Here is a 14218-nt window from a genome sequence, read left to right on the forward strand (position 1 = left end):
GTAGAAAGTAAAAAGATTATCACCGGATCGCCTGGCCATTGACTACAAACGGGGCCATTGTTAAGCTTCCTCAGCCCCGAGCAGAAACATGCTCCATGACAAACAACGTATTATCACCATTCAATTACGCACTCTTAATCTTTTAACTTTCGTCATCACCAATAGGTCACTCGCTCTCCCAAGACACCGAGTTTAAATATTTGGCAAATAAGGATCACCTTTCAAGGTTCTCATATTGTACAGCACGTGAGATAATACATACATATATAGTGCCAGAAATCCAGAATATCCATTCCATGAAGCAACACGAAAAGCAAGTCCAAAAGATAGAATATCGGGGCTTATCATCTATAGAAATGCTGTAACGAGGACACCAAAAATAAAATGCCAAAAGTAACAACAAACCACCCGTGCCCCGGCGTCATGCGACATGATGCAACAGTAATAAAAATATACGCCACAACATGCAAAAAAAAAAAAAAAAAAAGATGCCACGCTTCGTTGTGCCCGTATGTCAAAATATACAAGGCACGTATACAGAGTTCCCTGCCCCAAAGAAAACCACAAAAAAATGAAACGAAAAAAAAAAAAGGCGGGCGATTACAAAAGTATAAGTAGAGGAGAATAGGCCCCTGGTTCGGGGGAGTATAGAACTGAAAATGCGAACGATTGAAAATAGCGAATCCCAATGAGAAGGGATTGATGATACAAGATCATCAAATTCGCACACTGCTGCAGATGTTGCGCTTGTATGACATATGATGGCATCCGATCCTCCCATGGAAAAAAGAGCAAAAAAAAGAACAAAAATGCAGAGCCATACATATTGAACTTATTTTTGTTTTCGCACTCATGCCAACGCCTTGACACGCTAAAAGTAAATAAATAAAAAAAAATGAATCAAATATGATATCAAACCATAAATAACAGTACTGTTAGTCATCAACGTAATTATCCAACAAATCCATAACTTGCATCGTAATCAAAATATATTCCAAGAGTCGAGAACGAGAAAACAAAAAAGAGAGAGAGAGCCGGCGTCAGGGCATTTCTATGGGCAGCACTGCAGCCGAGCGTTGGCCGGATGGTCGGCTACAAGCGAAGTTGGGACGCTTGGCGTCTCAAATGACGTCATCCGGCGCCTCCCGAGCAGGGACTGGTTGACAGGGCAGCAACCAAGAAAAGCCGATCACTGCTGAGCACACCGCGGGCTCAGACACAGGTCATCTTGGCGGGATGTCATTTCCTTGGTCTCAAGCGTCATGACAAGACGAGTGAAGATCTCATGTCTGGGATTATGGGTAAACCATATTCTGCAGATCCAAATGGCGCGGAAACAACGCCTGTGGGTCCAGGATCGCAGCTCACTCTCTGCCTCTCCGTCTCTGCTTGCCTGGCCAGTTGACGTCAGGATGGACCACCCGCATGTGTCGGGTCAGAGCGTCGTTGCGAGAGAATGTCTTCTCCTCTGTGCAGAGGTGGCATCGTACCTTCTGCTTGCGAGCATTGTGGATGGTATCCTCGTGGCGAGTGAGATCGTAAGGGCGGGAAAAGATAGAGTTGCATGGCTTTCCCGTCGACGGGTTGATCCGCTCACACTTATGGGGCCCAGCCTGGGAATTTCGCATGGCAAGAGATGATCCGTCCCGCGCAAGGCCGTGGGACCCAGGTGTAGTCTGGCGATGTGCTTCGCGCTTGTGCTTTTGGAGCTTTGCCGGTGTTTCAAACCGTAAAGTGCATCCATGGTAGGTGCAGCTGTAGGTCCCAGCATCAGAAGAAGTATCCAGCGGCCTCTTGATCGGAGACTGTGGCTGCGGACGTGTTGGAGTTGATGAAACTCCCGAATTATTCCTCTCGCTATTCGTAGACTCCATAGATGGAACGTGCGCTGGGAATTCAGGCGTGTGCTGAATCAACGTGCGATCCGGTTGCTGCTGTTGAGGCTGATGGCTTCGCATAGTTCCTTGCTGTGGCTGCCTGGGCATTTGAGGGTGTTGCTGTGGCTGCGGTAGGTAAAATTGGCCGTTTTGGTCTCCACCCTGGCCAAACTGGTTGGGATATTGGCTGAGAGGAGTGAAGTTCGCGGAGAGCTGGAATTCAGGGGAAGTGGTCATGGTCGTAGGAACATTGTACTGGGAGGAGTCTGTCTGCGATGGAAACAAGGGGACGTTGCCCTCTTCGGGTTCGTGATATTCCAGCAACGCATCCTTTGGTGATATCGTCTTGGGTTCATCCTGTGCCGCTGAGCCAGCGCCCATAAGCTCCATTCCTCTCAGGCCGGAGGTAGGGTGCGTTGGCTGCTGTAGGTGTGCTGAAGTGTAAGCAGAAGGCATTTGAGCGTAGGGGGAACCGTGGCGGAATGGAGAGCGCTGCCGAGCGATGTTTGAGTTGGGTGAGTGGGAACGAGCGGAGATATGGCCTTGCTGCGCAGCTTGGAGACGGTCTGCCATAACATTGAGATAAGGGGCGTAAGGTTTGTTGACTCGCGGTTGTACTGGTTTCGTTTCCTGCTGAGGTGCCGCCATGAGTGGATTGTACAACTCGTCTTGGTAGACGTCTGATATAGTTCGATTCAATTTTGGCATTCCAATCTGAGGATTAGACTGAGATCCGAGGTCTGCAAAGGCGTCGGCCTGTAAGTATTCATCCATCCAGCGATCAATGTCAGGAAGATTTGTCTCACCATGTGATAGCGACTTGTTGCTTTCGTCAAGATCGTCTGGATAGCTCGTCTGGGGTGTGGCAGGAGAGTTATGGCTCAGACTGGAGACGGACTGAGCTAAGGAGTAAGGAAAGGTCGCCTCGTCCTCTCCTTGCTGCTGGTTGGTGCGACGATGCTGGTGTTCTTGATGAGGATGTCTTTGCTGCTCAAGGATAGCTCTTCTCATTGCCATCTCAGTCTCCGTGTTACAAGCATCTCCGGCGCCAGAGTTGTAGGCAGGAGGCGCGAGGAAGGAAGTCTGAACGGGAGTGCGCTGTGGAGTAGGGAGAGGCCTTGACGGGCTTGATACAGAGTAGCCTTGGTGGGTAGTATTCGCAGGGGATGAGACAGAAGAAAATGAGGATTCCAGTGGGGGTACTGCCGATGCCGATGGAAGAGAGAGAACCGAAGACCCAGATGAGGCTCTCTTGTGGCTGATGCCAGGATAGAACTGCTGCTGCTGGGAGTGTCGCGAGTTTTGACAGAATTTCACCGGGCTGAGCAGGTTATTGAACTCCGTGTTATCCAGGGGCAGGCCGCTCTGCAACAGCATGGACGCACCAGCGACGTCCTGCTGATCGAAGCCGTCGTCCCCAAATAGAGGGGCTGGCTGAAAGACCTTGATCGGTGGCGTGTGCGGCAGACCTCCCAGTGAAGAGTAGGTGTTATCTTGCATAGAAAAGCTGCCGGTCTCGGGCCAAAAGGACGAGTCAAATTCCGTGGACGGGGAGTTCTGGGTGGAGAAGGCGGGAGAAGAGTACGTTGGGGAGGCAGCAGCTGAGGAGGACGGTGGCGTTGAGAGGTACGGTAAATTCGACCGTTGCGACTGAGCTGGAGTAAGAGGAACGGCTGCGAAGGGCTGAGATGACGAGGTGGTGGACGGTGAGTGGAATCCGGGTTGCTGGGTGGGATCCAAAATTCCCTCCTGGTACTGCTGTGGGAAGAAGAGCTGCTGTTGCTGTTGCTGCTGTTGTTGTTGCTGCTGTTGATGCTGTGATCCAGTCGTGGCTGGGTCTGAAAGGGCAAGGTTGTGGTGGCGATAAGATTGCGAGCGGGATGATGGATAGGTCGAAGGAGAGAGCGGGTGTTGTTGATGGTAATGGCGATTTAGCATGATGGGCGCAGGAGGACGGAAGGCAAATCGCGCAGAGTATATATGCGTGGGAATTGGTCCGTGTGCCCAGAGTGGCGAATTTTGCGTGTAGCTCGACCAAGGTTACGCCGCAAAGTAGAGTTATCGCATGTGGTAGAACTGACAACGTGGGTGCAAAAGTGTATATATAGAGTTGACTTTCTGTTTGCTGCAGGGAAAAGAAAATGAGGTCGAAGGAGGGACAGATATCAGTATTATTATGTATTCACCTGCGAAAACCAGGATTCGAATTGGCTTCCCAGTTCCGTTTTGTTGTCTTCAGATATCGGAGGGAAGGTTTCGGGCGGAGGAGGAATATTTTTTTCCAATGGCGATGTGCTTTGGGCCCTTTTTTTTCCTTTACTCTTTCTTATCTTGTTCCCTTGCTTTTCAAGCCCCGTCTTCGATTCATGTATTGCCGGATGTGTGTATATATAATAATGTAAAAAGTCCCGGGACCCGTTTATGCAGGCCCTTGTAAGGTGGATTGATGCAAAATAGAATTTTTGTTATGACGCTACCCAACCACCCCTGCTTTGTATTATCCCCGTATGCGCTTGTATGGCATCATGGAAAAAAAGCAAATATACTTCCGCCAAGGAAAAAAAAAAGAAAGGAAAGGAAAAGAGTGAAAAAAAAAAAAAAAAAAAGCGACGAGAAGGGTGGTGTGTCCACTGACCCCTGCAACGCCGAAGTCGACGCACCACCAACACAATGACAGCTATACTCCGGACACGGTGCCTATCTCCGCCCGATGAAAACCCGACATTACTGGTGATCTTCTGAGAGATGCAGTCCCATTCGAGGAAGAAAAAAAAAATATTAAAATGAAAAATGAAAAATTACATCCCAGCTTTGACTTCCCAAAGTACGTCATGGAAATTTTACATAAGGACGCTAAGGCCGACAATTCACTTCAACTTCCGTTCGGCCAGGAGGACAAGAATACATCATGCTTTTTCCGGAGTACAGAAAAATACCTGCTTGTTACAGCGCAAGGACACCTGCGAAAAATCTTCCAAGATCAAGCCCAAAAGATCACCATGGGTCTTGCGCGGAAACCATGCATGCACGGCCTAGAGGAACCTTGTTGTGATCCCCATCGTTAGTTGAGCGCACTATCGTCAAGGGACAAGCGGGACGAAGTTTTCATCGCATCTTCCTCGGCGAAACGAAAGAATTTGGCCAAGAATGACGTAGCAGCTCGCCGTGGATCTTGGCATTACGTGCGTGTCGGGAGGGCCCGGGTGAGGGGTGACGGCCAGGTCCGCTGTGTGAAAGCCTTATTTCCAGTCAGGCAATCGCGGCGTAGTTCCACGCCTTTTGTTACATGTTCTGACGGGGGGCAGGCAGTGCAGCGAGACCCAGGCCCCCTGCCCTACGAACGGGGCCGATCTGCTATCAATAGCCCACACACTCTTCACACGGAGTTATGCACAGTGGCTTTTTATCCAGTCACTTTGGTCCAGTAGCCTTTTCGCTTTCCATGGTAGGGCTTCGAATGAAAAGCTTCCCAAGCTCTGGAGTATGAACCCCCCTACCGGCCTCTCTGGCTTCGCACCCCCCCCCCCCCACCACTCAAACATAACGAGATGCTGTACTCCGTACATCGATATACCTGCGATCCGTGACAAGAGCTCCTCGAACGAGAACTGGATAATGACATTAGTCATGTTCTTGGCCGTGACTGCTGTTCGGAAATATTCCGTAACAAAAACGCAGCAGAAGCTTCACGATGATACTCGAAAAAAAACTTTTGACCTCAAACTTTACAACTCACTATGTAGGTATCCTGTGACTTTTGGATCTAGACTTTACCCCAGACAAGACGAGCCATGGTTTCGAAGTCATGCCACCAAAACATAGGACGACATAGGAATCAAAGAGCAATGCCACGAGGGAGATCTTCAGAGCAGATCGGACTTTTGGGTGGGTGCCGACGAAAGCTTCCTCAAACCCAACAATCTGTGGCTGGTGCAACCAGTCACAAATGCAGAATTCTTTGTCTGCTTTGAACAGAATTTGTGGCTTGACACGTCATAAATTACAGCAGCAGAGCAGGAATAATTTCACCCAACAAACCAGCCTTGGCGTCGGTATTTCCGAAATCATTCAGCACCGCCACTGTATTCCGCGGACCAACGTCGAATTTCTGAACCTGGTACCCAATCAGAACACAACATATTTTCGGGAATTATCGCGTCAATCTCTGCTGTGGCTAGTGCATCGCTTCACTACGCGAGATCTGCTGCTTTCTTTCACTTTCCACCGCCTCGGGCGGGTGTCGTCCACCAATCGCCTCTTTTGCTCAGCCACACTTTCTGCAGCTCGCGGTCAAATTTCTCTGCAAGATCGAGTTTGCACGCCCACAGAGCGGAAAGAGGCTACCTCTCCTCTGTGCGAAGCTCCAGTCCCGCGCCAAAGATCTCCAGGCGATCCTTTTCATCAAGGCTAGGCGCCTATTTTTTTTTGGTACACAGCTGCTCGGCTTTAACGCGTGGCTTGCGATCGCCATTATTCAGCATTGAATAATGGGGACTCTGCGTCAGGCCACTAAACTCTCTCCCTCACTACAGCTTCGTGACCCAAAGAACACACCAAGTAAGAGTCGCCTATTTCCTTCCTTCCCCCCCCTCCCCAACAAGCACCATTCCCCGTCCCGTCCTAGTTTTGTCTGATAAGAGAGCAAACTCGAGGCTCGAATCAACTTTGGCCAACACTCATGTGGCAAACCCTCCCGGCAACCTGCTCGGACTTTAATCGGAGACTACTTCCCGCAGACACGAGGTTATCAATATCGCTTCCGTCGGCAAGTCATGATCCCATGCGTTATAAAAGACATAATCGCTATGGAAAAGGGAGATCATGCGGCCCGGATAATACATACAGCCGGCAATGCCATGGCGTGCCTCATTACTTGAGCCCGGAGTTCTCCGTTCGCTAAGCGTGACCTCCGGATCTCTGAGGTACGCGATACTCGTTCCATAAGCGACGGGTACCTGCTTGTGATGTGTGATGTACCTGCGTTCACTTTTAGGCACGGCGTTACAGAGTATAATGGGAAATTTGCCGGTATTTTTCCCCGTACTCAGGTTAATGCGGGTCTTTTCGGCTCCGGCGACAACCCCATACCGCCGAGCCCCCACGACACATGGACTCTTAAAGAGGTAACGATATCGCGGTCCCGTGATCAGGATTAAAATCGGATGGTTGTGGAATAGGAAAATCCCAACCCTTCCGACTCATCGTTAGACGGAAGTAACTAGCTAATATGGTGACTAAGACAACGAAGGTCCACGAGATATTTTCAAATCGTCCAAAGTATATTGTTTATCTGAGAAGCATTCCGTAAACGGTTCCCTTTTGGCTTTCTTCAGCAGGCAAGCCACAGCAGCTTTCAATTGAGTAAGCTTTTCTTGTGGATGGAGCATAACCCAATAATATGAACATCCTGACCTGTTTTCTTGCGGTTGAGGATTTGAAATCTCCATCGGGACAGCCGCCCCGAATCGGAGAGTCTGCCGAGGGCGTTTCTCGGGATCCCGGATCATTCTCCATGGTTTTCAGGACCCACACCTGCTGGCAGCTGAAAGAAATTACATATGCATAGTACGGAGTACCATTAGTGATATTAGATGAAAGAGTTGTCGACACCCTATCACTATATACGGTCGTTATCATCATTTCTGTAGTAGCATATTACGAAATTATGTGTACTCCGGAAACTACGTTCCAAATACCTTTTCCGAAAATCAAAATCTGTACATGCATGTGTGTACATAGGAAGGGTTTAAACCGAACAAAAAGAACGGGTCAGGCGATTCGGAATATAAGTCCTCGGTCGAGAAACTACTCGGTCGGAACCGCACAACGAGGTATTTCTATATTCTCTACGGAGTATCTCTAACAATATACAGACATCTATAACCTCGGAACGCACATTTCTTGAATCAGTATTCTAACCTTAAGCCTTCAAAAGGGCGCAAACATGAAAAATCTCCTTTGATTTCGACCACTTCCCTGCTCTGCAGAAAAATCACCCAACTGCCCAACAATCATGCTTCAGCCCTATCGAGAGTTGGCGTGATGTGGAGTATGGAGGACCAACGCCCCATTCCAACCTTAACTAACCGAGTAAACCAGCATGTGGGTGTGACGTCACCGGCCAACATCGAATATCGAGCTTTTGTGGACGGACGTGTTTTCGTAGGCAGGCTTACAGAGCATTGGAATTGCTGTCTCTAACTACGAGAGAGGATCGATGCAATGCACTATGCACGAAGATAGCTTCGCGAGGCCACCAATTCCCAGAGGATATCTGACAGGAAGTGAATAGGCACAGTTGACCAGGGGATGGAAAACCAAGGGGCCCGTGACGTCAAGCTAGGTCATGGGTCGTTGCAAGTTCCAAGTTTTTTTTTTTGTCTTCTGGATTTCGTCTCTACCTTCTGGATGGATTATTACGAGAATATAACGAAGCTCGGAGAACTCTGCAAATTCTGTATTCGTGCGCAAAATCCCGTTTGGCGGTTCTGACTTCGGTCAAAAAACAGCCCGAGACTTTTTAAACTAAACTCTGGGCTTCCTCCCGACGCCGCAACTCAAGAAGATCCCCAAAGATGGCCGATTCGTACGTTTATGCAATGCATTCACTGCGGCCTCTTGAATATAAGGGTAATTCCGAAATGTAACTAACCGAAAACCGAGTTTCTAGAAATCACTACGAAAACGACGAAGTCCAATCCGAGCACGAGTCCGATATTGAGCAGCCAGAGCTTGAACAACAACCACAGGAGAAGCCTCGGCCGCCAGCGAGGCCGGGAAATAAACCCGAGTCTGGGCGAAAGCAGGCACAAAACAATAGCTTCCCAACCCGCCAAAAGCAGCCCGTCGTCCAGCAGCAACCGGCCCAACCATATCATTATTACCACAACCTCCCTCCGAGAGCCGAGGGTTACAGACCTCCTGTGATCCGTGAATCACGGATCAAGGACCGACCATACTCCAAAGAGGCACGCGATAGCAGCATGAGCGTAAGAATTGAGCTCGATCTGGAAGTGGAAGTTGATCTGTATGCGCGGGTCAAGGGTGACGTTACGATCGGATTGATGTAAAACGGATACCGCCTAAAGCCCAAAGAGAATTTGCTTGATATTCGATCCCCCACTTTCTACGTTGTTTTTTGTCTCCTTGATGTATTTTTCACGATATTGAGCGATAGATACTTTGAGCAATGAAATTGGCCCACATTTCTGGAAACGAACTGTGGCCTCATGCGAACAGGGCGCGTTTAGCTGTATCCTCGAAGCGAGGCCATCCCTCCGTATGCAGATTTTTATTTTGTACAGGAGGCTAGATAATCAAAACCATCTCGGCAGTTCCGCTTTATTATCGTCATCGCCTCATCGCCTGCTCCTCGCGCTTGCGTCTTCGCTGTGGCTGCAATGGCGACCGAGAGAAGCAACTACAGAACAAATGTAAACGTGTTGCATAGGGCGAAAGAAACCATCCATGCCCGAATGGATGAATTTTTCGCCAGGGATCCGAAATTAATTTTTTTTTTTTTTCTTCCCCAGCACAGCCACAGCCCTGCCATGCACGTTTAGTTAGTGGTTTTATGCAGGAAAGCATCCATGGCGATGTGACACTAGTGCGTATTTTGAAGCGCATGTCAGATTAACATCCTTGGCGCATTACTCCGTCCAACTCGATGCTGCCGTTGCAGCCACAATTACAAGGGTCTTTCGCTGGCTTCGGAACTTCGAAGCGACAGGGCAGACGCTAAGCTTTACTCAAGGGGCTGGAAGCCAACCGGAGGGCGGGAGATCCGATCGGCGTTCCGGATTCTATTCCATTGACAGGGAGCAATAATTCTCCCGGCCGATGACTGCTTTGGGGGGGAAGGGGTGAGTTCAACCGTCTTCCGCCCACCGCGGGCTGGTAGGACGATTGCTTCGTTAAGCGAAATACGTTGGTTGACAGGATGTATTGCCATTAATTGTCTAGTATTAATAGTGTAAGTCCTTTGTCAAGCTGCAAAGACTTCCTTCTGGGGGACAGACCGTGTACAGAGTACTCCGGATCCTCGAAAACAATGTCATACAGTATACATGCGATGGTGGCCATAAGTCCGTAATTATCGACCAGGAAGCCATCTCGAACGTCCTGGAACGCTCAACCCCCTTCTAGCCTACTTCCTAGCCAGGCTAGTGCAGTTGAATTGGCTGCGACCCGTGCGCCTTACATGCATGACTAGCGCAGTCTCATCCCGGCCAAAATTTTTTTTTTTTTTTTTTTTTTTTCTCCTGCTTCTCGACTCTTTCCGTCAGATCTCCGGGTTGACCACGGCAATCCCTGAAGCATCCACTTCTGGAACTGCAGGTGCGACATGCATCCAAAACCACATGGGTGGGAAAGAAAAATTTTCTGCTTGCTGCGCAGCTGTGGTGAATATCTTTCCCCAATTTGTTGAAGACTCTGAAGGGGATTCTGGACAACCTTAAATTCTTTTAAAAGGCTCCACTGAACCCCAGCTTCGGAGAACGGTGGGGCTTGGATGAAAGGTTTTTTTCTTCTTTGCTATTCTTAGAATGCCATCCGGATATTTTTTTTTTTTTTTGTTGAGACTCCACGGAGTTCATTCATCAACCTCTTTGAAGATCTTCTAATTTTTATTTGGACTACGGTCATTCTGGGGCTCCCAAGATGAAAATTTTTCCGAAGGTATGATAGAGTCCCTGTGACAAATAATTACTGTAAAGAGATACCAACAGCAACGCCGTCGGCGGAGGCCGGCGCCGACGTCTTTTTGCCCTTCTCTCGACTTTCATATATATGATAGGGGTGGGTTCTAGCCACCTGGTTATTCCCCGGGCGGTAAGGGATCGGCGATTTTCGTCCATTCGTCTAATTCTTCCCTATCTTGCCAGTTCAACGTACATAATAGAAACGGCATGTCTTTCAGTCTGCCGCGTCGGATAGGAAAGATACGATCCCGCATCTTTTGCCAAGTCTTAAGATCGCAGGCACTCTCGCCTCCGATCACTTTTGAAATCATGTCTGGCTTGCATCCTGGGATGCATTGGTCTCCATTGATGCTGTTGTATTCGATCGGCAAGCGAGGGTGGATATCTTGATCTGATTCATGTATTTCCTTTTTTCTTTTTTTTTTTTTTTTTTTAATCCTCGCCTTATCTTCCAGGTTGCGCCACAACAATCTCTTTCTCTCAACCAATAACCACCGCACCCAGCAACCTGGGGCCTGGACAGTCTGTGTGAGCTAAAAGCACCTTCCTGTTCGAATGTATCACACGTTGGGGAGCGTGGCAGAAATTTTTTTAGCCAATACCCACGTCCGCTTCGACACCGCTCGACGAGAACGTACCAGTCCCCTGTGATCCATCAGCTGGGCTCGACGTGGCAATATTCCAGGAGGCCTGCTATATATAAAAAGATTGGCTCATCTTCGGAGCAGACATTACGCGTCCGACGCCCTCGCGGCCTGAAAGGATGTTGATTTGTTGAGGAACAAGGTCTTCAGTCCTCTCTCGAGTGGCACCGCGGCTTGATCCCATCCTTACATTAGATGTCAGCCGGCTGGGTGGAATCGGGATTCCTCAAAGGAAGAGATCCCCTCTTGTTGGGTCTTGGAAGCTCTTCCCATCTCTATTGGTTGGCATTGACCTGCTTTAATTTGCTGTACGTGCTCGGGGCTCCAAAAATACGGAGTCCAGAAGGCAGCTTCGAGCATATATTCCGTTCTCGGAACCGCGAATGATTGTTTTCGAAATTAAAGAGCATATTCCATTCGAGTCATTCACATCTGGTTGCGTTGATATCTGCAGGTGCCTTGCTTCCCGGTCGGGGTTAGCTCTTGTTGGTGCGTTCGCTGCATGTGTATATTTATGTAAACCCCTGTACAGAGAAGAGACATACAGATAGAACATGCCCACTCTCCCATTCCTCTGACCCACATATCAATGATATCTTTTCCTTGTTCAAAAATATGGTCAATTTTATCCTTGAAATAAACACTCAGTTTATCTCCTCTTAGAAACAAATGGCAGCGAGTCATGACATGGTTATAGGTCATGCTCATGCCCACCCTCTATGTACTCTGCAGGCATCTGCATAACCCAGGCTTCCAAGAAAATTTTTTTTTTCCATATGTACGTTATTTTCCCCTATCACCCGGGAGAATTCTGGCGGGGCTACTGGTTAGTTGCGGATGCATTCCTGGATAGTTTCTGAGGAAAAACTCTTCATTTAGACCAATCACTCCGTATTTTCTCATCGAATCGACACAAAGAGGATTTCTTGCTCCAAACTCGAACCACATTTCTCAAGCTAACCCTGGGGAGCTTCTCTCCCATCCCGACGCCCGGTCCTAGACACCCTGAGGCTGACATTAATTTAGAGTTTCAGGCTTGGTTTCGAGGCAGCTCTTCTGGAAGGAGTTTATCGCGGTCTAGCTCTTCGCCGGTAGAGCCTTCCAAGGCTACCACACCACCGTTCCTCCCTTTCATCTTGACATCTAGAACAGGTTCGAAGAAAGACTTCCCGTCTCCTCCTTTTTCTTTTTAGTAACTGATCATCGCTCCCACTTAATGTCGTGGCCGACAAAAAGACAGTCAGGTGAGCAGTAGCTGGTTGTGTACTCTCCGTAGCATGCTTTGAAATAAACTAGATTTATTTTATTTATTTATTTATTTATTTTTTTATTTTTGAGTTTCCTTATGAGGTACTTCCGTCACCAGATCTGTCATCCGTCCCTATGTAGTTGTTCCGCTGGGAGCCGGCGTTTGCTTTTCTGTATTTTGAGGCCCTTCAATGGCTGACGAGTCGGTCCAGCGCCCAAAAACACATATCCAGCCTAATACAGATAAAATACGCGACCACCAGTATAAGTCGTTCTCCGAAACTTCGTGGGCTGACTTTTTTGTTGCTGAATTGCCTAGGATAGTTGGGTCATACGAGCGTCACTGTTCATGTGACCGGGTTGAGTCGACAACCTAAATGCCGACGTTCAGCCGGTGGTGCGATATTGTGAGTCACAACACATTTTTATTGAGGATCTGGAAAATGCGGCTAAAGCAACATTTCAATGCCGTGGAGAGTGGGGGTTTGGAAGCGGCGTAGCTATGGCATGTATGTTGTAACTGGGTGATTCACCTGCAACAACTAAAATAGCAACCTGTATAATCCATTGGGAAACAGAACAGCAAAGTGGCTTCAAGGAAGGAAAGTATGGAAAAATTGCTCACTCCGGGACACGCAAGCGACATTAGAAAGAATTGACACCACCACCCAAACTCAATCCTTCTGAGAAATGAGAGTCTTCTCTCTAGATACTGTGACTATGTTCGCCTTCGACCAATGATCAACCTTCCTTGCCGTTCTCTGTGTTTCTCCGCGTCCCGAAAATTTTTGCGAAGCTACCCAAAAAGCTAGTCGAATGCCTTTTTTCTTGAGGAGGAACCCCATCTCGCTCATTCTTTCGACGTTTTACCAATTTTCGCGGGCTGCAAAGGCTCTGATTGCACGTTTCAAATGACGTTGTGGCAGGTCGCCCAGAAGTGCTTTGCGCACCAGGAAACAGGTGTAGCATTGACTGCGAAAACAAAGCCAGGTCATCGCCGTTTATGTTGGGATACGATGTGCTTCCCGAGTAGGTGGGGATGTATGTGGAATGCCGCGCCGGTTCTGTGCGGGGAGCCAGGTTCGCGTAAAACCTTGACTGCCTTTGTGGCTGCGTCTGTGGTTGCGGCTCTGGCGGTAACTGCTGTGGACTGGGACCTTCTTGCACTTGGTATTGTTGTGGCAGCTGTTGATGTAGGTACGAGTATCGTAGCTGTCGAGGCGGTGACTTGGGCGGCGGCGGAGGGGGAGGCGGGCTCGGTGGTGGGGAAGAAATAGGGCTCGATCTGTTGGATCTGCCGTTGTAGAAACCACAGTTGCGACAGATAAATGAGTTTCTTCGATTCGAATCCGATGGGCTCCCACGATTTTTGTTTTCGTTCGGCGTGTCATCCGGGCCTGTCGACGTGGAGGGCCAAGCGAACGGTTCCCCAAGCGGCGACACTGGTGATTCATCACGAACATATGGATCAAGACCAGAAGGATCCGCGCTGTTTGCCTTGCTTAGCACCTCTATGGTGCTAATATAAAGGCTTTGTTCAGGGGTAAACTGGGCCATTGTAAACAGTTGGAAGGGGGCACAAGCCTCAAAGGAACAAATCAACTCCCGAAAGCGAAAGAAAAAGCACACAGAACTAATCACAAATCTTATCAAGAAGGAAAAGGGGGCTCCAAAAGCCTATAAATAAAGTTGGGCACAGAACAGTCAAGGTTGACAGTAGCTGGAGGGCTCAAAAGAGATCCCCGTG

The 14218-nt window shown here is 48.7% G+C and overlaps 4 protein-coding genes across 4 annotated transcripts; 1 reads left to right on the forward strand and 3 right to left on the reverse strand.

Moving 5' to 3' along the window:
* Positions 1 to 214: 214 nt before the first annotated feature.
* On the reverse strand, positions 215 to 3815 carry CIMG_03383 (C2H2 transcription factor; the record flags this gene model as incomplete). The annotated part of the gene is made up of 1 exon (XM_001243941.2): positions 215 to 3815. The coding sequence occupies one exon, from the start codon at positions 3813 to 3815 to the stop codon at positions 1365 to 1367; it is 2451 nt and encodes an 816-aa protein (XP_001243942.1). The 3' UTR covers positions 215 to 1364.
* Positions 3816 to 8054: 4239 nt separating this feature from the next.
* CIMG_13708 (uncharacterized protein) lies at positions 8055 to 9026 on the forward strand. Its single transcript, XM_001243943.2, has 2 exons — positions 8055 to 8463; positions 8548 to 9026. The coding sequence occupies exons 1-2, from the start codon at positions 8453 to 8455 to the stop codon at positions 8945 to 8947; spliced, it is 411 nt and encodes a 136-aa protein (XP_001243944.1). The 5' UTR covers positions 8055 to 8452; the 3' UTR covers positions 8948 to 9026.
* A 2619-nt stretch (positions 9027 to 11645) lies between these two features.
* On the reverse strand, positions 11646 to 11925 carry CIMG_13709 (uncharacterized protein; the record flags this gene model as incomplete). The annotated part of the gene is made up of 2 exons (XM_004446289.1): positions 11646 to 11671; positions 11769 to 11925. The coding sequence occupies 2 exons, from the start codon at positions 11923 to 11925 to the stop codon at positions 11646 to 11648; spliced, it is 183 nt and encodes a 60-aa protein (XP_004446346.1).
* A 1048-nt stretch (positions 11926 to 12973) lies between these two features.
* On the reverse strand, positions 12974 to 14028 carry CIMG_03386 (uncharacterized protein; the record flags this gene model as incomplete). The annotated part of the gene is made up of 1 exon (XM_001243944.2): positions 12974 to 14028. The coding sequence occupies one exon, from the start codon at positions 14026 to 14028 to the stop codon at positions 13213 to 13215; it is 816 nt and encodes a 271-aa protein (XP_001243945.1). The 3' UTR covers positions 12974 to 13212.
* Between the last annotated feature and the right edge of the window lie 190 nt (positions 14029 to 14218).

This window comes from Coccidioides immitis (assembly GCF_000149335.2).
Source record: "Coccidioides immitis RS genomic scaffold supercont3.6, whole genome shotgun sequence".
Taxonomy (NCBI): Eukaryota; Fungi; Ascomycota; class Eurotiomycetes; order Onygenales; family Onygenaceae; genus Coccidioides; species Coccidioides immitis.